General features: G+C 38.5%; 1 protein-coding gene across 1 annotated transcript; it reads left to right on the top strand.

Moving 5' to 3' along the window:
• Positions 1 to 1,468: 1,468 nt before the first annotated feature.
• LOC102784073 (extended synaptotagmin-3-like) lies at positions 1,469 to 24,990 on the top strand. The gene is made up of 24 exons (XM_087830012.1): positions 1,469 to 1,493; positions 2,347 to 2,675; positions 2,986 to 3,027; positions 10,920 to 11,054; positions 12,809 to 12,885; positions 12,986 to 13,055; positions 13,140 to 13,229; positions 13,316 to 13,371; positions 13,462 to 13,582; positions 13,783 to 13,959; positions 15,193 to 15,275; positions 15,508 to 15,556; positions 16,724 to 16,813; positions 16,954 to 17,016; positions 17,098 to 17,142; positions 19,814 to 19,885; positions 20,486 to 20,572; positions 20,866 to 21,015; positions 21,139 to 21,452; positions 21,619 to 21,717; positions 21,822 to 21,953; positions 22,091 to 22,196; positions 22,717 to 22,766; positions 24,230 to 24,990. The coding sequence occupies exons 1-24, from the start codon at positions 1,469 to 1,471 to the stop codon at positions 24,267 to 24,269; spliced, it is 2,502 nt and encodes an 833-aa protein (XP_087686138.1). The 3' UTR covers positions 24,270 to 24,990.
• The last annotated feature ends 3 nt before the right edge of the window (positions 24,991 to 24,993 follow it).

Genomic DNA, 24,993 nt, shown 5'->3' with positions numbered 1-24,993 from the left:
TTTAAAAAAATGTAATCTTGATGCCAGTTCTGTTGGGAATTATCCATCTGTTTCAAAATTGCCATTTACTCTATCAGGAGATTATTAGAAACAGTTGTGGGGAGTCAACTGAGATCCTTTTTATGCAAAAAACAGATTTCTGACCTGTTCCAGTTTGATTTTCCAAAGCAGCACTTCCTTGAGATTGAGAGTCTATGATGAGATTCTAATGGTATTTGATTCAGGAAATTGTTCTGTACTCATTTTAGTTGATCTCAATACAGCCCTTCACACCGTTGACGATGGTATGTTACTTAATAGGCTTGAGGTTTGGCTTGGTGTTAGACTTGTTTTCCTCCGATTTTTCAGACAGGACTTTCTCTCAGGGTAAGCAACTCTAACATTGCTTCTCTAACCTGTGAGGTTCCACAAGGTTCAGTCCCGGATCTCTTACTATTTTCTACTATATTGCTACATCCTTCCTTTAGCTGCCATCGTTCAACCTTTCCATTTCTTATTTATTTATGCTGACATTCAGCTGCTTTTGTCTTTTAAGCCTTACCAGCTCAAGAGGCTATCCACCTAGTTCAATGTCTATCCCAACGATTGATTTGTTTTGAATTTCAACAAGACTGAGGCCATGATTGTAGCTCCTCCTGAACTACACTGAAAAATCAGTCAAGTGATTGCTTCCTTTTGCTCGTCCAGCATTCATAATTTTGGTATAGTATTTGTTTCTTCTTTAGGCTTTAACTTTTATATAAAGTCTATTTGACATTTCTGTTTCTTTCATTTAGGTCTATAGTCTCCTCAGCTGAACTGGAGAAAATGATTCATGCAAACCGTAAAGTCCTTTTTACCGGCTTAGTTAAATCATCTATTTTTCACGTCCAATGAAAACCCTCATTCCCAGTCATTCCCATAACGGCATCCAGACCAGTTGTCTTTCCATTCTCCATCCTCTTCACAGCTGCCCTCACTTCCTCCTTACCAATCCTCTGCACTTCCTGATTCACTAACTGTCCTCCCTTCTCTCTCCTTTTGTTCCTTTCATCTTATCAACACACTCTCTTCCCACGCATATTAGTACATTACCATCTTTGCCCTTACACCATAACCTGCTGCACATCCTTTCCAGCTCAATCTTGATGTCTAGCTTAAGTGAAACTGGGACTGTTGTGGGGGGGCCACACCAACCACACGGAATTTGATTCTGCTCAATATATTTTCTCTTATAAACTGCTCCTGGTAAGAGTAGATGTTTACGAGTAATAAAAATGTGAAACATGCATAGTGAAAATGCCAGAATTAATTAGCATTGCCAAAAACAACTATGAAGAAAATGTGCACTGACACAAACAAGAGAAAAAGAATACAGTGAAAAAGAGTAGAACACAAACAAACAAACAAACATTTGTACATATTTGCAGAGTTTGCATTCAATTAAAACTGGGTGTGAGTTTCATGTGGTTGAACCCACTGCGTGGATATGGGGATCTACATTATGTGGTTAGGTGAGTCATCATTAAATAATAATAATAACAATAATAGTATTAAAAATATTGGTAATAATAACAATATAAGTAATAATACCACCGCCAGTGCTATTTGTACCACTACTGATGGTAATGATAATACTAAGAAAAAGACAACAAAAAATCAAATGAAGCTAAATAAAGATATTAATGAAAACATGAATTGAAATAATGATAAAAGAAAGATGAGAATTGGTAACAAAAAATATATATGAAGTTTCCTTGTTGTTAATTACGTCATCTGCTATTTCTCCGTTCCTTTTTTTTCTTGTCCATGGAGAGAAATGCGGTCTGTTTGGGACTTAAACGAGCGCAATAAAGCCGGGTTCAGTAAGAGAGGATCTGTATCTGCATTTGTTAAACTTCATCACTGAGGAATTTTAAGATCCAAAGAGAACCGACACCTTCTCCGTGTGCGTGGAAAGTCCTGACTTGAAGCGCACTACTGACACAGTAGGTGCCAGTAAGGAATCAAAAGTGCAACAACGTGCGTGTGATTGTGCACTCGTGCCCTGATGACGTTACTGTGTAGTTACAACATCAACAATATGGTTCGGGGTGTTTTGGCACTGACTTACACAGCACCTCCCGGTGCAGAATAGGCATACAGCGTGAAAATCTAAGTTCCAGGTCTGGATTTATTTCCGTCATTTTATCCTGCATATTTAATTTTGTTTTTAAAAAAAACACGGAAAATGTTTAGGACTACTATGAGCGCGAGGTAAGTGTGGAGGACTGGTTTGTCTACTTTTCAAATGAAAATGAAATGAAATACGCTACACAGAAAGTTGTTCGCCCACTGATCATACAATAAGTGCGTTTTCTGAACCAGGTCCTCAGACCGTGTCTGACCCGATGGCACAAAAACCGTCCGAAAGCATCCAGTGCACGGACAGGCTGAGCTCCTCGACTGTTAACCACGTAATAATAGAGTTCGTGATGTACTGCGGGAGAGCGGTGTTCATCTGCTACCCTGTGTATCTGCTAGGCTATCTGGGCATCAACATCAGCTGGGTGTTGCTGTGCGTGTTTATGCTCACCTACTGGAAGAAAAATCGCCAATGGAAAGTGGCACGGATCACATCAGCCATCGACTTAGTGGACAATGAAAAACGCGCGATCAAAACCGAGCTGAGAAGTGCCTTACCTATGGCATCCTGGGTATGTTCTGTTTTTCTGTTACAGCCTAAACTTCTGAGGGAGGTTTTTAATCATCACACCTCTTCATCTTCCACCAATGCCGTCATGCATGACACTGTGACACGTCAACTTTTAACTTTAATGTCCAAAAGTTGATTCTGTTCATCTGGGCGAAGCGTTTTGTGAGGGAAACGTTTCACTTGGATGAGTGACGAAACGTTTCTCCCACAAAACGCTTCGTCCAGATGAACAGAATCAACTTTTGGAGATTTACTTACCTGGATGATTGAGCATGCATCAAGATTTTAACTTTAATGCTTTTCCCCCAAAGGTGCAATTCTCTGATGTAGAGAAGGTTCACTGGCTTAACAAGGTACAGTATTCAAACATTTTTCACATGTTAAGAGTGATATTATCTATTAAGTCCTTTTTTAAAACAGGTTCTCCCGGTGAGATTGAAATCTCTTTTTCAAGAAAGATACCAAGACTAAAAACAGGTGCAAGAGTAGTTGCAGATGCACAAATACAACAATTTAAAATTTTCACATTATGCACTGTAATACGCAGAATTTAATTCAAATTAATTCAATTCAAATTAATTCAATTCAATTTTATTTATACAGCGTCATATCACAGAGTCTCAAGTATCTATAACAATCAACTGTTTCAGCTTTACAACCATAAAAGGTTTGAATATGGACTGTAGGGTGATTCAGTTAAAAGGACTAGATGTTACAGTCCCTGATAATGCACTGCTTTAGATGGAGAGACTCTTGAGGGATGGCTGTTATGAGGAAAGGCAGCCCAGAATCTTTGTCAGCAGCACGCATCGTTGTGTGCCTTTTACCCAGGCTAATCTGACATTTTCCTTCCTTGGTTAGGTTTAGGGATTAGAGATCTGATCTAGCTTATGATTTTAAAATTTAGGACAAATCGTCAGTAGTGGACCTTGGATTCATCGGGTATTTCGGCCATTATCACTAGACACCCTCATCCAAGGAGGCCCTGCCAGGGTTGATCAGGCCCCGGAGTGTGCACTGGTTAATGTTAACTTGTTATTTCTCTTCTTCTTTCTTCTGTTTAGTTTCCTACAGTTTATTTTCTATCTATTCACTGCAACTGAGAAATAATACTTACCTCTTTAGCATTTATGGAGCCTAACTTCTTGAAAGGGATAGAAAAGGCGATAGAGAGAAGTAAGACAAAAACAGGGGGCGCCTGATCTGGCTTCCCACACCTCCCTGCCGGATCGGGCTGTACTGGATACCTTTAGGTGACCTCATTAAGATCAAGTAGAATCCCACCCATATTTGTAATGTTTTGTTCTTTTGATGCATTTTTAGGCTAATTTATGACAATTGTCATCTTTATTTTGACACAAACATTGGAAGAAAGATGGAAAATGTGGGAGAGAGAACATGTAGGCACACTGCAGCCATTCCAACAGTGGATCTGCTGCGTATGCCATATGGAACCTAACAACATGCACCAAATAATGATTTTTAAAAAATTTAAAGCAAAATCTGTTAGTTTCATATAAATGCAAAATTATGGCATGTTAAAAATCAGTCAAAAAGATCAATTTATTCAACAATCTAGTTAGACCTAACCAGAACTTGGCACCACTTATTTTTTAAATGTACTGTGCTGCATGTAATGAGAGTCAGAACTGCCTTACTTGTCCCATATTTGGGGTGTGTGAAGTGGTAGCACCATGACTCCTGGTTTGAACCTTCTGTCGTTCTATGTGGCGTTTACATGCTCACCCTGTTCCATGCACGTTCAGTTAATTGGTGATTTAATTGGCACTGAAGATATGTCCAAATAAGCCCACATCAAATATCATAAAATCTGGTATCCAATACATCAGTTAGTCTGTAAATATTGCTACACTTAGGTCCATTAAATCTTGGACAATGATAAGTTTTACTACTGTAACTTGCACTCTCCACTTTCTGCTGTGACACAACAAATTTCCTACGTATGGGACTAATAAAGGTTTGTCTTCTCTTCTCTTCTCTTCTTTTTTAAAAATAATTTTTTGTCTGTATTTCGCAACAGTGGATTTGAAATCAAACAGTCAATATATGATAGAAGTGCTGACTTCCAGCTTTACTTCTTTTTTTTTTTCCCTCTTTATTTATAAAGTTTTGCACATGTAATTTGACATACCAGGCCCAATACAGCAAGTACCAACCGATATAAAGACATATATCAAAACAAATTAGGCCATTAAGATTCGGATGATAACAATAAAACAGAAAAAAGAAAGAAAAAAAAAGGAAGAAAACAACAAAAAAACAAACAAACAAACAAACAAAAAAATAATAATTTAAAAAAAATCAACTCCCTCCCAAAACCATAACAAAAGGGAACCTGTGGTACAAAAGTTTAGTCTGTTGTAAGTGTTTTCAATGAGTTAAAGTAAATGATAAAAGGCTGCCACATCTGTGAGAACTTATTAACATTTCCTCTGAGTCTAAATTTTATTTTCTCCATTTTTAAAAAGAACATAACATCTTCCAGCCAACGTGATCGGGCTGGAGGGTGAGGAGCTTTCCAGGACAGCAAAATTCGACGCCGTGCCAGCGGTGAAGTGAAAGCGATAATATCCAGTTGCTTACGACTAAGGTTCAGGGTGGCGTCCTCAGAAACAGGTTTGAGAGTAACGCTCAAAACATGAGAGAGCACTTCAGAGTAAAAAGTCCAGTATAATTGAAGTGACGGGCAGGCAAAAAACATATGAGTTAAATCACAGGGGGAGGTTTTGCATCTGTTGCACAGGTCAGGAATGCTGGGGTATATTTTAGATAATCTAGATGTTGAGAAGTGTAATCTATATACCGTCTTAAACTGAATAAGGGAGAGTCTTGCACATGAGGCTGAAGAATGAATTCTGTCAATTACTTTGTCCCAGCAACCTTCAACAAACTGAAGACTAAGTTCCTGTTCCCAACTCGAGGCAATTTTCTTGGTTGAGTAATTGCCCGATGCCATAATTAAAGTATATATTTGTGATATTAGAGCCTTACTGTGAGGCTTCAACTGGAATAAGTCTTCCCAAAAGTTTTTAAAAGTATAGTATTTTCAGCTCACCTTGCAGATGAGTTTGTGCAGTGATGAGGTGTCTGTCATCTGTCCTTCCATCCACAATTCCCAGGAATCATTCCTGACAGATTACTGATCAGAGTTTATGATCACCTAATGAACTTATGGGAGTTCCTAAAATATGCTGATGCATGTGAATGCATCTTTATGAGTGTGATGGACCGAGCAGTGAAGGAAAAATAGACACAGGTTGACGTCCAAAAAAATGATTTTTTATTTAACCCAAAAGAACATAATTAGTTAAATCATGACAAAAGAATCAAAATCTTGGGCCCATAAAAGAGGTCAAAATAACAAAACTCTACTCAAAGTACTGATAACTCAAACAAACTGACCTCACTTAACAAGACAAAGGGGAAACTTAAATAGTGGCTGATCAGCCCACAAAAACTGGAAAAGGGGTAAAATACACAAAACCTAACTAAACCAAACATAATAAACTCCAATTCCCCCCCATGGTCCCGAATTATGGCATGCACCAATTTGTATTGTTCCTTTAAAACTCGCTCCGCCCCTTTTCCACCTCTTGGCTCCTCAATCAAGGGACTGGAGCAGCTGCAACTAAGGTAACTCGGAAAACAAAAGATTAATCATACATAACAGTGTAAACTAAAATGTGCGCACTTATTTTAGAATACAGTGTCATGTGGATATGTGAATTAACTTTAAACAAAAACCAGTTATTTATTATCCTGTAAACTAATGCCTATATTTAAAGAAAGACAAATGTGAATGTTATGTTACTTATAAGCCTCTACAGACATGGTGGGCATTACCACTGTGGGGCTGTAGTTGCAGCCATCACAATGAGACTAAAAAAACAAAACAAAACAAAACAAAACAAAAACCTTTCAGAGAAAGAGAGAGACAGAAAGAGCACAAACCTGCAGCCAAATTAACAATCTGGTATATTCTTACAAAGATTCAATGCCCTAGCCAGCTCAACAACACCAAAAGCAAAGAAAGACCACAGAAGACAACTAAAGTGCATTATAACACAATTGTTTCCATGGTTAAGAAAAATTTCACTGCATCTAACCAGGCCAAGAACACTCTTAAAGAGGTAGATCTATCATTCACAGAGCAAAACCCAACACAGCATGCTGAATGCAGTGACACAAACAAGCAGCGACTTGTTTTTTGGAATGTATGTGGTATTTGTTTTCAGGCTGAAAGAATAATAGTTCAGGAACATGTGACAAAACAAAAGTTCTCCTCATACAGGAAATGTTATAGATTTTAATTGTACCCAGGTCCCTATTCATGGACATAACTAACACAAAAAGAAAGAGTTCATAGAAACAAATGATTTTCTTTGTACAACTCCTTTTTTACTTTGTTAAACAGAAAAAGCAAGAATTAGAATAGAATAGAATAGAATTCAACTTTATTGTCATTGCACATGCACAGGTACAGGGCAACGAAATGCAGTTTGCATCCATCCAGAAGTGCTTTAGTGATATAGATATATTACAATATATATTAGCAATAATATAGATATGTAAGTATGTTACAGAAATGGGTCTATTATGGTATGTTATAATGTACACGGTATGAAGTATGTTATGAATATTCTATAACTATAAGTATGTACAGGCTGTAGTGAGTACAAGCTATGTACAGGCTATGAACAGGATATAAATATGAAATAAAAAAAAACTATACAGAAATCTGAGATATACAGTTATACAGAAATGTGAACTATGCAAGTTATAAACAGTTGTAGGATTAAAAATTATCGTATGATTATTTACACAGAACTATACAGTAGTGCAGTTAAGATAAGTGAGATATGTGGATAATTTCTACAGAGGCTATATAAAGTGCTAGTGATTGTGAATGGTGGTTCAGTCCATGTTATTATTGTGTGTTTGAGGGTACGGTTGTCCATTGTGTGTGTGTGTAGGTGGTTGTGGGTGTGTGTATGTCCAGTCCATGAGTTTAACGTGGGTCAGATGTCAGGAGGCAGAGTTCAGGAGTCTGACAGCTGTGGGGAAGAAGCTGTTCCGGTACCTGGTGGTCTTAGTCCGGAGGCTCCTGTAGCGCCTCCTAGAGGGCAGGAGGGTGAAGAGTCTATGTGATGGGTGACTGGGGTCTTTGATGATTTTCCCAGCCCTTTTCAGACACCGCTTCCTGTATATGTCTTTTATGGCAGGAAGTGGTGCTCCGGCGATGCGCTGGGCAGTTTTCACGACCCTCTGCAACGCCTTCCGGTCCGAGGCAGAGCAGTTCCCATACCAGACTGTTATACAGTTGGTCAGGATGCTCTCGATGGTACAGCGATAGAAGTTCACCAGGATGTCTGAGGACAGGTGGTTTTTCCTCAGAGTCCTCAAGAAGAAGAGGCGCTGGTGAGCCTTCTTGACCAGCTTGGAGCAGTTGGTCGTCCAGATGAGATCTTCGGAGATGTGGACTCCCAGGAACTTGAAGCTGCTCACACGCTCCACAGCCGTCCCCTTAATGTAGATGGGTGGATGTGGGTCAGCATTCCTCCTGTAGTCCACGATGAGCTCCTTGGTCTTCTCTGTGTTAAGCAGCAGGTTGTTTCTGTCGCACCACTCAGCCAGACGATCCACCTCCTCCCTGTAGGCGGCCTCATCGTTGTCACTGATGAGGCCAATCACTGTGGTGTCATCTGCAAACTTAATGATGGTGTTGGAACCATCAGCAGGTCTGCAGTCGTGGGTGAAGAGGGAGTAGAGGAAAGGGCTCATCACACAGCCTTGTGGTACAATGTGGTTCATTGTGATTGTAGATGAGCAGTGGTTATCCAGCCGGACATGTTGGGGGCGGTTGGTCAGGAAGTCCAGTAACCATTTGCAGATGAGGGAACTGATGCCCAGGTCTGTCAGTTTTCTGATGAGTTGTGAGGGGTGGATTGTATTGAATGCTGAACTGAAGTCTATAAACAGCATTCTGGCGTATGTGTTGTTGTTGTCCAGGTGTGAGAGGACAGAGTGCAGTGCGATGGAGACTGCATCCTCTGTGCTCCTGTTCTGGCGGTATGCGAATTGGTGGGGGTCCAGGGTGGGGGGGAGACAGGATTTGAAGTGTGCTAGGACCAGCTGCTCTAAGCACTTAGTGATGATGGGGGTGAGTGCTACTGGGCGGTAGTCATTGAGGCAAGATGGGTTGGAGTTTTTGGGTATCGGGACGATGGAGGTGGATTTGAAGCAGGCCGGTACCACAGCGTGGGCCAAGGACAGATTGAATATGTCTGTGAATACTCCTGCAAGCTCCCCAGAACACGCTCTGAGAACACGCCCGGGGATGCCATCAGGACCTGCAGGGGGAGAGAGTCAGAGGTTGGTGGTCTGGCGTCATGTCTGTTTTAGTTGTGGTTGTGGGGTTCCCTCGCTCAAAACGAGCATAAGAGTTGTTGAGCTCGTTGAGGAAGGAGACATCAGAGGATGCGGGGGAGGGTTTGGTGGTCCTGTAGTCTGTAATGGTCTGGAGTCCTTGCCACATGCGTCGGGGGTTGGAGTTGGAGAAGTGTTCTTCTACCTTCTTTTTGTAGTGGTGTTTGGCTTTTTTGATGCCCTTCTTTAGATTAGCCCTGGCTGTACTGTAGGCGTGTGCATCTCCTGACCTAAAGGCAGTGTTGCGGGCCTTCAGGAGGAGACGAACATCCCGGTTCATCCAAGGCTTCTGGTTGGGGTACATGGTGATCCGTTTCTGGGTGGTGACACTGTCTGTGGTTTCGGAGATGTAATCCAGTACAGATGAGGCGTACTGGTCCAGGTCTGTGTGGGTGAACATATTCCAGTCTGTGTTTTTAAATCTGTCCTGGAGCACTGCGTCTGTCCCCTCTGGCCACACTTTAATTGTCCTCACAGCAGGTTTTACACGTTGGATGAGTGGTGAATACCGAGGTGTGAGGAACAGGGAGAGATGGTCCGACTGTCCAATGTGGGGGAGGGGTGTTGCTTTGTAGGCTCCAGCCAGGTTGGAATACACATGGTCTAAAGTCTTGTCTCCTCTGGTGTGGCAGGAGACATGTTGGTGGAATTTGGGGAGGACTGTCTTTAAGTTGGTGTGGTTGAAGTCGCCAGCAACAATAAAAGCAGCCTCGGGGTGTTTATTCTGGTGTTCTCCTTATAGAAGAAAAAACTGGACAAAAATTGGAATGTGATATTGAAGGAAAAGTAAAAAAAAAAACTAACAGACAGACACATAACAAACCCAAGCCAACAAACATGGGGAGAATTACAGAATATTTTATGTAAGAACACAACCTAGAAATAACAATTTCAAAGAAAAAATTAATTCAAGCACATTCCTAGCAAATCAACTCCAGCTTAACAAAGGAAAATAACTCACAGTCAGACATTCAGCTGGGCAATACACACAACAGGACATTAATAATACCTTTTATAGTCCATCCATTCGCTTCCGCTTATCCTTTTCAGGGTCGCAGGCAGCACTGGAGCCTATCCCAGCTGTCATAGGGCGAGAGGCGGGGTACGCCCCTGGACAGGTCGTCAGTCTGTCGCAGGACTAACACACACAGAGACAGACAACCATTTGCATTCACACCTATGGGCAATATAGATTAATCAATTAACCTATCCCCACAAACTGCATGTCTTTGGACGATGGGAAGAAGCCAGAGTACCCGGAGGGAACCCACACAAACATGGGGAGAACATGCAAACTCCACACAGAATGACCCCGGCCTGATGTTGGAATTGAAGTCAGGACCTTCTTGCTGTGCGGCAACAGTGGTATCCACCCTGCCACCGTGCTGCCAGATAACTTTTATGCCTTTATATACCTTTTGTAGTTATTACTGTGATTTCTATTCTGCTGAAAATAAACACAATCCAGAAGATATTCGGTTATTCCTCTATAACACGAACTAGTTAAGGCCCTGCTGATCTAGAGTACACAAAACCTACACCTTGATGCAAAGCATGAGGACAGAAGGTCAAAGTCAGAGATAAATTAGCTGAAAGCAACATGGAGACTGCAGGAAGTGCAAACTATATTAAATAATTACTAACAAAAACATTTTACAACTAAGTTGTAATTTTAGAAAGCTAAGCAAAGCATTTGATACATTAAGCCTTTTAGTGTTAATCTCAGTTAACGTTGTGAGTAAACTTCAGTTTGCTATTCTGATTCTGTTCACATGTTTTTTTGGTCATGTGTTGTCAGGTGTTGAAGCAGGCGTGGCCTTTTTTTGGGACGTACATGGAGAAGCTACTTAGAGAAAACATCCAGCAGTCCATCAGGTTCTCCAGTCCTTCACTGAAAACTTTTACTTTTACCAAAATCCACTTTGGGCGCATTGTGAGTGTCTTTGATTTGTGCAGTTCTGAAAAAGAACTGGGTCTGTCACGGTCCTGTGGCTGCTACCCAGCATTTTGCACTTTGAAGTTTTGTTTAGTTTAATTATTTATTTCATTCCTGGCATATTTAGTGTTTACATTTACTTCATTTATTCCGTGTTCTGTGTATTTTGTTTTGTTCCTAGTTCTCAGTTGCTTTAGAGTTTAGTTCTTCCCTCAATGTCACTTCCTGTTGCGTTGAGTCTCCTTCATTGAGTTTATTTGTGTGTTTTCCCTGTTAAGTTTTGCTTTTCCTGCTTTATTTTGGGAGTTGGTTGCTTGTAGCGTGCTTCGTTCCACTGTGTGTGTGTGTATATATATATATATATATATATATATATATATATATATACACATATAGTTTCTGTCTCCCCTTCTCAGCACTTCTGTTCACTTTTCTCAGTGTTCCATAGCCTTAGTATGTTTCCAGGTTTGTTGTTTTTCAGCAACTTTTCGGTTATACTGTGGTACCTTATTCTTTGCTTCTTTTCTGAAATCTGTCAACGATCTAATCAATGACTCGTGTTCAGTCTGCACTTGGGTCTTCATCTCCCTACACATTACAGGGCGACTCTAATGGAAATAAAAACAGAATGCAATGCAAATCTCATAAATCTGTATTTCATTCACAACAGAAAACAAAATATGTCTAATTTTTCAACTGAGAAAATACATAATTTAAAGTAAAATGTTAGCTCATTTTGAATGTGATAGCAGCAACACATCTCAGAAAAGTTAGGATGCAGTCATGTTTACCACTCTTCTTTCTGCTTCTAATGTTTTTAGTTGGTGAAAGTTCTTCTACTGCAGGCAATTCATGTTTTTGCAGTCCATCATTACTTCTTAGAAACTCTCTCTGTCACAGTCTGCCGGGGCAAGCCGTGTGGTAATTATTTAGGACCCGGAAGCGGCAGCTCTGGTGCAGGTGAGTATTTATTTACAAAAGAAAATACAACAGAAATGGCGCGGGTGAAGCTGTAACAGAAAACCTAAACTGGGCAAACTAACAAAACAAACCAGAACAAAGATGCAGGGAGGTCCAGGGAAATATACACAGAGAGATGGATGGAGAGACGCAGGGAGACCGAGGGGAAACAACACAGACGAACCAGCAACGACTAAGACAGAAGACACGACTTAAAAACACTCAGAGAACACAGGGAGATTACACACAGGTGGGGGACACAGCTGGGAGTGATTAACGTGAGGAGACTAGGGAGGCAAACTGAAAACACTCACATAAGACGCAGACCTTCACAATAAAACAGGAAACACACACACGCAAAGACACAGACTAGGAAACGCGGACTTAACACAGGAATAGATGGGCAGAACAGAATAACACTAAACAGAAGGAACAACAGAACCAAAATCACTAATAGAAAACACAAAACGCTGGGTCAACAGGACCCAGGATCATGACACTCTCTTTCCAAGATGCTCCAAACCTTTTTAAGACACGGAGTTCAAAATGAGCTATGAGTATTTTTTTTCTTAAAATGGTCCATTTTCTCAGTTCTACTGTGAATAAATTATAGGTCTGTGGGATTTGCAAATCATTGCATTTTGCTTTTATTTACATTTTAAATCGAGTTTGTATTTGTTGTTTCTGCTGGAAACCCACCCTAATATCCAGTGACATTTATTCATTGGAAATGCGTTGGAGGTGATGTGTTGTGGCTGAATGGTTTTCTTTAAATGCTTCTTTATTTTCAGCCTCTCAAGATCACTGGAATAAGAGCGTACACACATGAAGTGGAACATAGGGAAGTGATTCTAGACATGAATATAAGGTCAGTCAAACACATTTTTTTTTACTTTAAATTCTAAGTCATGTGCAGGATGTTTTCTCTTGCCATCATTTATGTCTGACCAGCTCAGTTTACTCTGCAGTTATGATGGTGATGTGGACATTCGTGCTGACATGAACTCAGCAATCACAGCTGGTGTGAAAGGCGTTAAAGTGAGAATCTCATTTTCCTGTCTTTTCTCCATCATCTGTATCACATGTTTACTATTCTTGTAAAACTTTCCCTGAATCTTCCAGCTCCAGGGGATGATGAGAGTTATTTTAGAGCCTCTCATTGGTCAAACACCGCTGGTGGGAGGTGTCACTTTTTTCTTCATTCGCCGCCCTGTAAGTGGCCACAGATTTTCTCGGTGTGGAGTTGTGAGAAGTGTAGTTGTGTGTTTAATATTATCTAAAGCGCTCTTTTTTTTCAGACATTAAAAATAAACTGGACTGGCATGACAAACCTTTTGAGCAGCCCTGCCTTTAGGTTAGAGAATCTTTAAAAATAATCCTATTATTACCGATTCGTCCAGAATTTTTGATGTTTGCTTGTCTCACTCAATCTTTTGCTTTACAGTTCACTGTCAGAGGAGACCATCATGAACATCATTGCTTCTTTTATAGTGTTGCCCAACCGCATGTGTATTCCCCTCATAGACCAGGTCAAAATGGACCAAATGAGGTTTCCACTTCCTCGTGTATGTACCATCACATTTCCAATTCACACATTTAGCTTCACCTTATAACCAGCAGCTACTTGGATTTTTTTATAAGCATAGTGCATTTTAAGATAAAAAAAACATGTTAACTATTTGCTCTTTAAACCTATTTTTACCTTTACTTGTTACTTATACAAAGACACTATCATTAATATGAATCTTGTGTTTTTTCCTCATAGGGGGTGGTGAGAGTCCACTTGCTGGAAGCCAGGGACCTGCTGGCTATGGACACATACGTGATGGGTTTAGTGAAAGGCAAATCAGACCCCTATGCCACACTCAGAGTGGGCAACATACACTTCAAAAGCAAGACTGTGAAAAAGAATCTACATCCAAGATGGAATGAAGTGTATGAGGTAGGCTAACACGAATTCCCCCACACAAAATTCAAACACATGACTGTATTTCATACCCTGTAATGCTGGGTGCAGTGTTGGTCAAGTTACTTGAAAAAAGTAATCAGTAACTAATTACTGATTACTTCCCCCAAAAAGTAATCCCGTTACTTTACTGATTACTTATTTTCAAAAGTAATTAATTACTTAGTTACTTAGTTACTTAGTTACTTTTTAAAAACACGATTTACAACCTGAATAGGTGATAAAGCGATAGATCTTTCAGCCCAATTCTACTTTTTCTACATAATCCATCATACAAAATGTAATCAAATGGAAAAGTCCCTTTTTAAAACTTGTTTTATTAGTTTTAATCTTTTAACTTTATGCATCAAGCAAAAATTTAATTATATGCAACATTCTCTGACTGGAAGAAATTTGTTTAATATTTAAACCTATTTTCTGCACATTCCAGCACATAAAATAAAATATTTTTTGTGTTTACACTCACTCTTTCAAATAGATGCAAGTAAAACACAGCAGAAAATAAATAAAGTCAAAGACTCAGCGGTCCTTTTGCTCTATTTTCACCTGTAAAGCAGGTGGGCGGAGGTTTACCTTGGTGCAGGTGTGCCGCAGCGGTCAGTGGAAGAATCCGCGAGTTTCTCTGTGACTTTCCCATTACCTCATAGCGCACTCGGCGTTTGCACGGAAGTTTAGGGGTTTTTTTCGCTGTAAAAAGAAGTTTTCTTCCCACGCACAACGGACACTAATTTTTATGTCACTTTTTATGGAATCAAACTCAAAGTAAGGTCAGTACTTCCACGCTTTAAACGCTGCACGCTCATACCCTCTCCCGCACTCGATATATTATCCATTGTTGATCTGCACACAGCTGTTGTCACAAACGTCGTACTTGCTTACGTCACTGTCATGAGACATTCTCACAAAAAATCATGGTTTTAGTAACGCAGTAACGCAGCGTTCCTACGGGAAAGTAACGGTAATCCAATTACCGTTTTTGCAATAGTAATCCCTTACTTTACTCGTTACTTGAAAAAAGTAATCAGATTACAGTAACGCGGTACAAGTACCGCGTTACTGCCCATTTCTGGCTGGGTGTGTCACTCATCTTCGGTTTTACTTGTTTCATTGTATTGTTGTACAGCATCAGTATCTAATATTCCATTTTCTGCATGTAACCTTGTCGTCTTAGTGCTTTTAAAAACGTCCTCGCTTTCTTTATCTGTGCAGTTTGTTGTCCATGAGGCTCCTGGCCAAGAGCTAGAAGTGGAGCTGTATGATGAAGATGTAGATAAAGATGATTTTCTTGGAAGGTATGTCGTACAGTTTTGAGTTATGATGATGTTTTTCTTGGCTTTTCCTTATCTCATCATGCAGGCCGCAGTCCTCGTGCAGAGTCAGTTATGCCTCAGTAAATTTCTAAGAAAAGCCCTTCTCAAAGTTCCTGGCATCAGTGGATTCTTACCTATGAAGAGCTTATAAAATATCTAACTAATATTGACATTAACAATGTGATTTGTATTTTACATTGGCTGTCTGCTTTAGCTATAACCTCGATTTGGGAGAAGTGAAGCGCGAGAAACAAATGGATCAGGTGAGATCTTTTACCCTGAATAAGCTGACAAACGAAAAATGTATCTAAAATCAGGGTTAATGGAATTGAAACTGAAAGAGTGTACGGAAATAAATTTCTTGGAGTGATAACTGATGATAAGCTTAGCTGGAAGTCTCATATAAACCATGTGAAAGCAAACATTTGAAAAAACCATTGCTATTCTCTACAAAACAAAGCATGTCCTGAACAAGAAATCATTATACACACTTTATTGTTCTCTGTTGCTTCCATACATGACTTATTGTGTGGAGATATGGGGTAATGCATATAAAACAAATACTCTTCCTATTTCCAAGTTATAAAAAAGAGCTATAAGAATTATAAATCAATCGAACTATATAGAACCAACTAACATTTTTTTTATTAATCTGAATGCCCTGACATTTTATGATTTAGTTGAATATAAAATGGCACAGATAATGTATAAAGCACAAAATAACTTGCTTTGCCGCAGTACCCAGAAGCTGTTTAAAGTCAGAGAGAGTAAATGTGACTTAAGGGGAACAGATTTCTTAAAGAAAAAACAAGATAAGGACGAACATAAAGCAGAGATGTGTTTCTGTTAGAGGAGTTAACTTGTGGAATAGTTATGACAGTGATTTAAAAAGGTGGAGTTCATTTTCCTTGTTTAAAAACATGTTTAAAAATAGAGTATTAGAAAAATATATAAATCAAGAGTGAAAAGAGCAATAATAATAATACTGATTGGTTATTGGTTATTTTGCTTTGATTAATGAAATTTAATTTAATGTAGTTACTCATCTCAGGTGGAAAGTTTTTGCTTTGCTTTGTTTTTTGTTTGTTTGCTTGCTTTGTTTTGTTTTACTCTTTGCTTCGAGCCCTATGTACATGAGCTGCTTGCTAAAAGAGCTTCTGTTGGTTGGCGTAATAAGCATGTGCTTCAGCCAATACCTTTTGATTAGCCTTGTCTCGTGCTTTCTTGCTTTGTGGTAGATCTTTTTTCTGCATTCACTGAGATATTTGAATGCTAATCAATAAATCAATATTCAACATTCAATAGGTTAATCTTCATAACACAACATTTCTGTACCACAGTGCACTGTTTCATATAAAATGCGCGTGCTACCATTTTCCCTGGTTTTCTGTTTGCACTAAAGCCATTCAAACATCCTCTTACTCTTGCAGTGGTTTCCTTTGGAGGATGTGCCACACGGTGAAGTTCATCTTAAGCTCCAGTGGTTTTCCCTTCAGACTGACACCAGCCTACTGCAGGAGGTACAGCAGCCCACTATTTCTTCAACATAACATTCGAATTTGTTTATTTCACTTTGAACTAAAAGCAGCAGCTGTATGTGTGTCAGTGTCCAACTGCTGTGGAAATCACATTTCTTTCCTCTCACAACATTTTCTCCCAGTCCAATGACAACTTTGCCTGTGCCATACTTGCGGTGTATCTGGACAATGCCACAGATCTACCTGTAAGCATCTTCTGTTGATAAGTAGTATTGTTCTTGTTGTTGTCATGCAAATGTTCTCAGCTGTATTTTTGTCCTGCTCAGAACTCAGACCAACAGAGGCTCAGGAAGAACTCAAAAGAAGCGCGGGTAAGACGACAGCTTTTTTAGCATTAATGCATCAGGCTGTGTCCTTGTTTTTCTTGTTGCAATTTGTTTTAATGCCAAATTTATACAGATATTTGGATCAAATGTGCAATATTAGCTCTAATAATAGAGACAGCAAAGCAAGTCCTTCACTATCACTTGTTTTGATCACGTTAAGGACCCTTATATCTTTCTGTCCTAAACATGTTTATAAAAATATCCGTCATTTTTGGGGGTTATTGGGAGCCCAAAGCTTATTGAGTTTGCCAGTGAGAGTATGTTTTCTTTTACAATAATAGATGAACATGTTAAAACAAAAGCTTTGTTTTACTTTTATTTACTTCATTTCAATGTCCTGCAACTGATAGTGCTTTTGTATATTGATGCCAAAAAGCCATATCAGTCAGGTCTTCTGCTTTCTGTAGGTGTTCTAGATGTGCCTGTGCGTGTTCAGAGGTGGTCTTTCCAGTTTGTCTGGCGCATGCCTGTAATTGTATATGCCTGTTATTGCCAGCTGCTCTTCATCTAACTCCTTGAACCGAGACATGTTCAGATTAAATTTCCCAGCCTTAAGAAACATGCAGGAAGGAAACTTAGAACATGGAGGAAACAGACTTTAAAAAAAAAATTAAGGTTCTACTTTCACAGATTTCATAATTGATATAAATTCCATTCATTTGGTATTTTAGCTAATTATAAACCAACTGGTAGAATTATTAAGGATTTTTTTAAAATAACAAAACTCTTTTACTATTTTCTCAATTCAAGGTGAACTAATTTTATTAGTACTGTCCTCTGCTGGTTATAATGTGAAAATGCAGGATAAAAATAAACTGAAAACTTAATTTCTTATCTTTATGCATCATTATTTGGAAGTGTAAAGACGGAGGTTGGCCATTATTATTTTTTCCTGCTTCAGTAATGATTGTCAGCATAAATGTTTTTCTTCTTCCTCGTCTTAGTTGGTGGTGTGGTTTATTACAGAGTTGAATAAAGAACGTTGCAGTTTATTGTTGGAAGACTCCCAATTTTGGTTTTGTACGAGCCAAATAATATTTTTATGAAAGGAGTGTCATAGGAATGCTACCAGAGAATCCAGGTGAAGTATGAAATAGTAAAGTAGTTGCAATTATATGTTTATATAATCCCACTTAAACTCATACATACATTTGATAAATGACATTTACAAATCCATAGAGACACTGTGAACCATTCTCCTAATGAGGACTTCATCCTGAGTGTTCGCAGGATTCCTCGGTCACTGTATTAATTAAACACTGCTTACAATTGGTTATGCAGCAATCACATTTATACGGAGCCCCTCTGATGACATCCTCCAAAAAATAAATAAATTGTGGAGACAAAATACTACTTCCTGCCCTCGAAATAGTATAACGTGCCCACGAAATACTTATTTGTGGCCACAAAATACTATTTCGAGGGCACGAAATAGGTATAACGTGCGCACGAAATGCTAATTTGTGGGCACGAATTGGGTATAACGTTGCAACAAATTACGCATTTGTGGCAACGAAATAGATGACGTGCGCACATCATATTGTAATTGGACAGCTGTGTAGAGACATAAGCATGAGAGTAGGCTAAACCTATACAACATGGCCAGAGACAGTATGATTGAGGTTTTTTTTTGTCATGGTCTGCGTGGCAGACCGTGGGTGTGTGGGGAAGGAGGACCCAAAATGCGGAACTCTGTGCAATTAATGCAGTGCGTTTATTTACAGTGAAGTAAACAATACACAATAATAGGTCTAGGTCCCTCAGACCCAGATCCCTGACAATTTTAGGCTGGAAATGAGCTGCAGATGCATTTTGAAAAGCCTGGCACTGAAAGGAACCATTATTATGGAGAGACATTTAAACAGGATATTGAGAGCCCAGTTGCTTTGCAGACGCAAGTACGACCCGGACGTTGGGATAGATTTTATTGTCAACCAACTGCAAGGGCCTGGGAAGGATCACGGTTATTGGTCAAGTGTTTCGTGCCCAAAAATTAACATTTCGTGCGCACGTTATACCTATTTTGTGGCCACGAAATAGTATTTTGTGGCCACAATTTATTTATTTTTTGTACCATGTCATCAGAGGGGCTCTGTACATTTACTATAATTATTCTTTTTTTCCTGTAAAAAAGCTGACTTGTTACCTCCCTTTTGTGCCTACCTTTAAGGATTTGTGGGTAAATATAATCAGACAGTAATTTCAAATAAAATTCTGTGAAATTCCATTTAATTACATGGGACTTGGTCTTGGTCTAAATAACTGTTACCAAAAATTTGAACGTCTGTTTTCTGCAGAATCAACTACATTTAAAATATGAGTATAAACAACCAGATAAACTAGTTCTTCAAAACACATTTAAAGTCAATATAGAAATCCCAAATATTCACCCAGTTATAGGAAAAAGCTCACGGAGACCTCACAAAGCACACAGAATTCATCACATAATTATGACAAAATTCATACAGAAAACAGTAAAAAATATGGTAGTAAACTGCTACCTAACCTGGTTGGCAGAGGTTTACAATTACAAGGCAGGTTATATGTTTTTATATATTGACACTGACTGAAAGAAACAGATCCACTTAACTGTATTGGAATGGAAATAGAGCTCTACTGATGTTCTGACCAGGTCATTGTTTTGCTTTGTTTTCAGATCACAAAGAGAACAACCTTTCCCAACAGCTTTGTTGAATTTTCCATTGACAGAAATGTTCAGAAAAGCAAGGTATTGCTCTCACTTTACCATAAAAACACATATCTTTCCCCTATGATATCAAATATGATAATTAAAGCTGTTATTATAGCTGTATGGGCACTTGCTTTAAATGGTAATGCTTCACCTTTTTTCATTAAGTTACAATTTGTTATGAATGAAAAAGATCACTTTTATGATATTTACAGATTTTAGGCCATTTCCGCTACCAGGAAGAGGTCAGAGTAGAGGTCTACAGATCAAATAGAGATATCATTTCATTTGAAATTTGATAAAAGCCTAAATTCAGTAAAACTGAAGAATAGTTTGGGATGAGAACCCATCTGAAAATAAGCACCTACCTGCATTTTTGGCAAAATCTAAGTCTTAAAATCAATTTTTGTCATTTCTGGTTTCAAATAAGAACGTGTGTCACTTACCTACCAACAGTTTTAAGCAACATTTTTAGGTTTAGTGATCCAAAATAAATCTGGAAGCATTTTGACTCTAGATCAGTGAAACTATTATAAAGTCAGTTGAAAAAATACTGCAGTTACAAACGCAAAGCACAGTAACTGTGTCATCTTTTTGCAGTGAATAACTTGAATTACTATTGATGCACTGTTTCTCCAGGTTGTGTATGCTTCCAAAGACCCGGTGTGGGAGGAGGGCTTCACCTTCTTTGTGCGTGACGTCAACACGCAGCAGCTCTTTGTTCAGGTTTGTTTTTTAATCCAGAACAAATTGCTGTCAAAAACAACCATTTGGAAAGTATTGTTTTTAAAAATTTGACTATAATCACTGCTGCTAATAAAAAATATATATAGTGCTATATTTATCATGTTCCCATTTAATTGTACAATTTTGACTCAGAATAAAACTTTTACTACAATTGACACAAATGATTCTGAAGCATATTCTGAACCCAGACCTCTTTCAGTCTATCTGATCTCTTCATGAGGTTAATGTAATTTGTGTTTTTTTTAAATATTTTTTTTGTTCATGTGGTTCAGGTCAAAGAGCCTGAGAAGAAGAATCACCTCGGTGTTCTCAACTTGCCCCTTAGTCGCCTCCTCAACATCTCGGACCTGACTCTAGACCAGTACTTCCTGCTAGAGCACTCTGGAGCAAACAGCCAGATCAAACTCAAGGCCACGCTCAGGGTGGGCATGCACACACACACCCATCTGTCTTCCTGTACAAAGCAAATGTTCTCTGTTGGTTTTCTCATTGTCTTATTCACCTCTGTCATAAGTAGCATTGCTCATGTCTTCTATCTCACACAGATTCTTAATTTGGAAGAGCCTCCACCTAAGACTTTCATCAATCCTTCTTCAGAAGTCAAACAGCAACAGGCCAGAAAAACAGGGAATACCTCAGTCTCCAGTCCCTCCGATGCTCCATCTTCCTCTCACACAGTTTCCTCCAACAATACCCCTGGTCCCTCAACTCCGAACCAAGAGACAGCTTCACCAAATCAAGGTTATTTAGCTCAAGGCCGTGGCTCCTTCCGGGCATCTAAGAAAAGGAAATCATCTGCGAATGTGCGCCGGTTGACCTCTCACAGCCTGCTGTTACAGAACTCCATCACTACATCCAGGTTTGACCCCTCGGATGAATTCTTATTTCCAGAGAGAGACTTTGTTCTCTGCGTGTCCTTTAATGTCAACTTCTAACCTTTCCAAAGATATCCTGAACTGAGCTGGATGCTGCATTTTCAAAAAAATATAAAAATGAAACTGACCTTTGCGATTTTTTCTCTTTAGAGCCATTAGGAATCATCAGGGTTCATTTGGAGAGATTGAGCTAAATGTACGCTATGCAACCCTGAAACATAAGCTTATAGTCTTTATAATCAGATGCAGGTATGTCACAAAAATCTGTCCTCATTACCATTTAAGTTATTAAAAGGCTTTAATTAAAATATACAGAAACAGTTCTCCTAAATGCCGTGGCCTCTCCCACACAGGAACTTATTGCCCTGCAGTGAGCACAGCACAGACTCTTACGTCCGCCTGTATCTCCTCCCCCACCAAACCTGGAAGCATCGTAAGATGACGCATGTCAAGAAGAGGATGATCAATCCCGTCTTCAATGAAAAGTAAGTCTAATACGCTCATTCACCATTTGTTTGTTGTAAAGGAATAATTTATATTTTTATACTTTGTAGTTTGTGTGTCTTTAAAGCAGACACTGAGATGGTGTCACTTTCTTTTTGTTTACCTGCTTTCATCACAGGTTTGAGTTTGATGTGTTACTTCAAGAAGCACAAGCCAAGAAGTTGGATGTGTCTGTGAAAAACAACAGCATTTTGGTCTCTCGAGAGAGAAAGGACATAGGTTCTGTATGTTAAGCTGAACTACTCATTTGGTATTGATGTCTTAAAATATAAAAAAATATATAAAACTATATATGGAACAATATTTATACATGTACATTTTTTTCTTATACATATTTATGCTGACATTAGCCTTTTATTGAAAAAAAATCCTAAACATATATTGCATTGTTTATGAAAATATAACTTGAAAAATATTTTTTAAAATATTTTTAAATAACAAGTACTGCTACCATAACAATTGTAACAAAAATAAGCAACATTTTTTGTGCTAATAACACTCATGCTGCTCCTGGTAAATTCTGCATTTTTCTTCCTGTCACAAGCTTCAAAGCCTTAAAAGCTTAAAACTCTCTAACTCAGCTAAACTGCTTTATGTGTTTACTCATTCTTCAGACAAATACAAGACCTGTCATTTTCCTACTTTTCTTCATATGTGGCATAAATTGAAATCCTAGCTGCTTTCACTATCACACTTTTGCAGCTTGTTCCAGACAACTAATGGCAGTTCTGCTTCTTTCTGCAGGTAATAATAGATTTATCAGAAATGGATCTAGTCAAAGGCGTCACAGCGTGGTAAGGGGGCCAGTTTTCTCTTATTACGATTAGATTTATGTGAGACTGAATGTGAATGTGCTGACTTTAAGTATCAATACTTCCTTCTTTTATTGTCTTGCGGTCATCAGTTTGTAAAGAAAATCCTCCCTGACCAGCTTAATTAAAGGAACAGTTTGAGGAAAATTCACATATTGACTTTCTTGCTGGGAGTTAGATAAGATTGATGGTTCTCTATTCCTCTGTCTTATCTGGTGGTAAATGAAGCTCCAGCCTGCAGCTCATTGACTTAGTACAAATAATGGAAACAGCTACAGCGGTTTTGTCCAGCAGTAATAAAATCTGCCTGCACCTTTGTTGCTGGGCACTTTTTAACTGGTTTCCTTTTTTCTATATAACTTCCTGGAACTTCCTTGCTGCTTTTATGGAAGTCTCACATTGTTTTTGTACCAATTACACAATTGTGAGGCATAAGAAGACAAATGTTCCTGTGTTTTAGTTCATTTAGCTGAAGCACAGATAAACTTGTGGTAAGATTATTGGTCAGATTACAGAGAACAATCACAATTCCAAAAATGTTAGGAAACTATGTAAAACATAAATAAAAATATAATTCAAAATGATTTGCAAATATATATAAACCCATAATATAGAATTTAAACATGTGAAATGTTTAAACTGAGAAACCTTCAAGAAAGTATTAACTTATTTCAAATTTCATAGCTGCAACATGGTCCAGAAAAGTTGGGAGAGGGCAAGAAAGGGCTAGAAAAGTAAGTGAAACTGAAACCTTTGGCAACAGGTTATTAAAATATTCAAATATATATATATATATATATATATATATATATAAAAAAACAAGTAAAGACTTGCAATCTAAGGGCTTACACATCTGGAAAGTCACTGTCACTGCTCAAAGGTATAAACAGGTTTTAGAGGAACTTATGCTCTCGTCCAGGTGGTGCCTTTTTCAAGGAAAGGCCTTGCATATTTCAGCAAAACAATAATAAACTGCACCTGTTAAAACAGGATGGCTGATCTCTTCAGATGGCAAATGTTTGTGTGCTTTTAAAAGACGAGTGTTAAACATGATTTGGAAACAGTTATGCTATGGTTCTTAGGTAATAATGGTTCCAACCTGAACTCCTGGTGAAGTTGCATATTTGCTATTTTATCTGCACTTCTCCATTTTGTCCATTTTCAATTTTCACAAGTCAGATTCCAGTGAAACAAGATCAATTTTTCATGACTGGGACTCTGCGAGCCTCCTTGACATCTCAGTGGAAATGAATTCGTATTATTTTGTGCAATAGAGCCACCCAGTAACAAGAAAACTCATTTAACTTGCAGCAACAAATACATGCTTTTTAAATAACTGGTTGACCAAATCTGGTTGTAGGGCATGGACCCTAAAAAAACAGAGTGTGCATGCTTATTTGATGCTTAATGATCTCATAAACATTTCATGCTTCTTTTCTCTGAAGGTATGATCTCACTCTGCCTGAGCTGAGGAACTCCATGTAGGAAGTGGAACAGAGAAATACTTCTGTGTGCTGCGATCTCTGATATAAGAAGTCAGTCTGGTTTCCAGACAGTCCTACTGAAGATCTTACTCGGAATAGAATAAACCTGAGAGCATTCTGGTTCTCTTGTTTCCACATGTTTTCTGGATAATATAACAAAAATCAGTGGTTGTTAATAATATAATTTCTAGGCATTAGAAAATATTTGTTTCTCTACAGAAACAAGGCAGTGTCTGTATTTTTTATGTTTTATCCGAGCCAAAGCTACCTTTGTAATTTTGTGTAAATAGTTTTTACAGTTTTTATGCAATATACTGAGGGGAATAAAAGAAATAAAAGAAATGTGTAGATGAGTCAATACAGGGCAAAGAATGTTTACACACTTTGATAAACATTGAAATGCACAAACTCATACTTAAAATATTTTACATGTCAGTTACCGATATAGGGAGAAGTACAGTATGCATTTTAAACCTAAAGACCTCAGACCAGCTACATTAATCTATTTTAAAAACTCACTCATAGCCTTTATGAATAGCTTCAGTTGTCAGTTGAATAGTTCATAGCTCAGTTGGTATTTGGTAAATTGGTTTTAACAGGCATCAGAATATCAGAGTGACTCTATTATTAGACTGTCAAACATTGATGGTGGGATGGTAAAGACTTTGTCTTGACTAAAAGTTTAATGTTTTGTATTAATTATTGCGCACAGAACCAGTTTCAGG

Source organism: Neolamprologus brichardi, chromosome 16 (genome assembly GCF_056152115.1).
Source record: "Neolamprologus brichardi isolate AB-2024 chromosome 16, ASM5615211v1, whole genome shotgun sequence".
In the NCBI taxonomy this organism is placed as follows: domain Eukaryota; kingdom Metazoa; phylum Chordata; class Actinopteri; order Cichliformes; family Cichlidae; genus Neolamprologus; species Neolamprologus brichardi.
This window is presented reverse-complemented; position numbering and strand designations above follow the sequence as displayed.

What these genes read in the sequence shown, in the direction of transcription:
- LOC102784073 (XM_087830012.1), top strand. Translation starts at nt 1,469, where the DNA reads ATGGGGATCTACATTATGTGGTTAG. An exon ending in CTGGTGTGAAAGGCGTTAAA is followed by an intron (nt 13,056 to 13,139) that starts GTGAGAATCTCA and finishes TGAATCTTCCAG; the next exon opens with CTCCAGGGGATGATGAGAGT. An exon ending in AACTCAAGGCCACGCTCAGG is followed by an intron (nt 21,016 to 21,138) that starts GTGGGCATGCAC and finishes TATCTCACACAG; the next exon opens with ATTCTTAATTTGGAAGAGCC.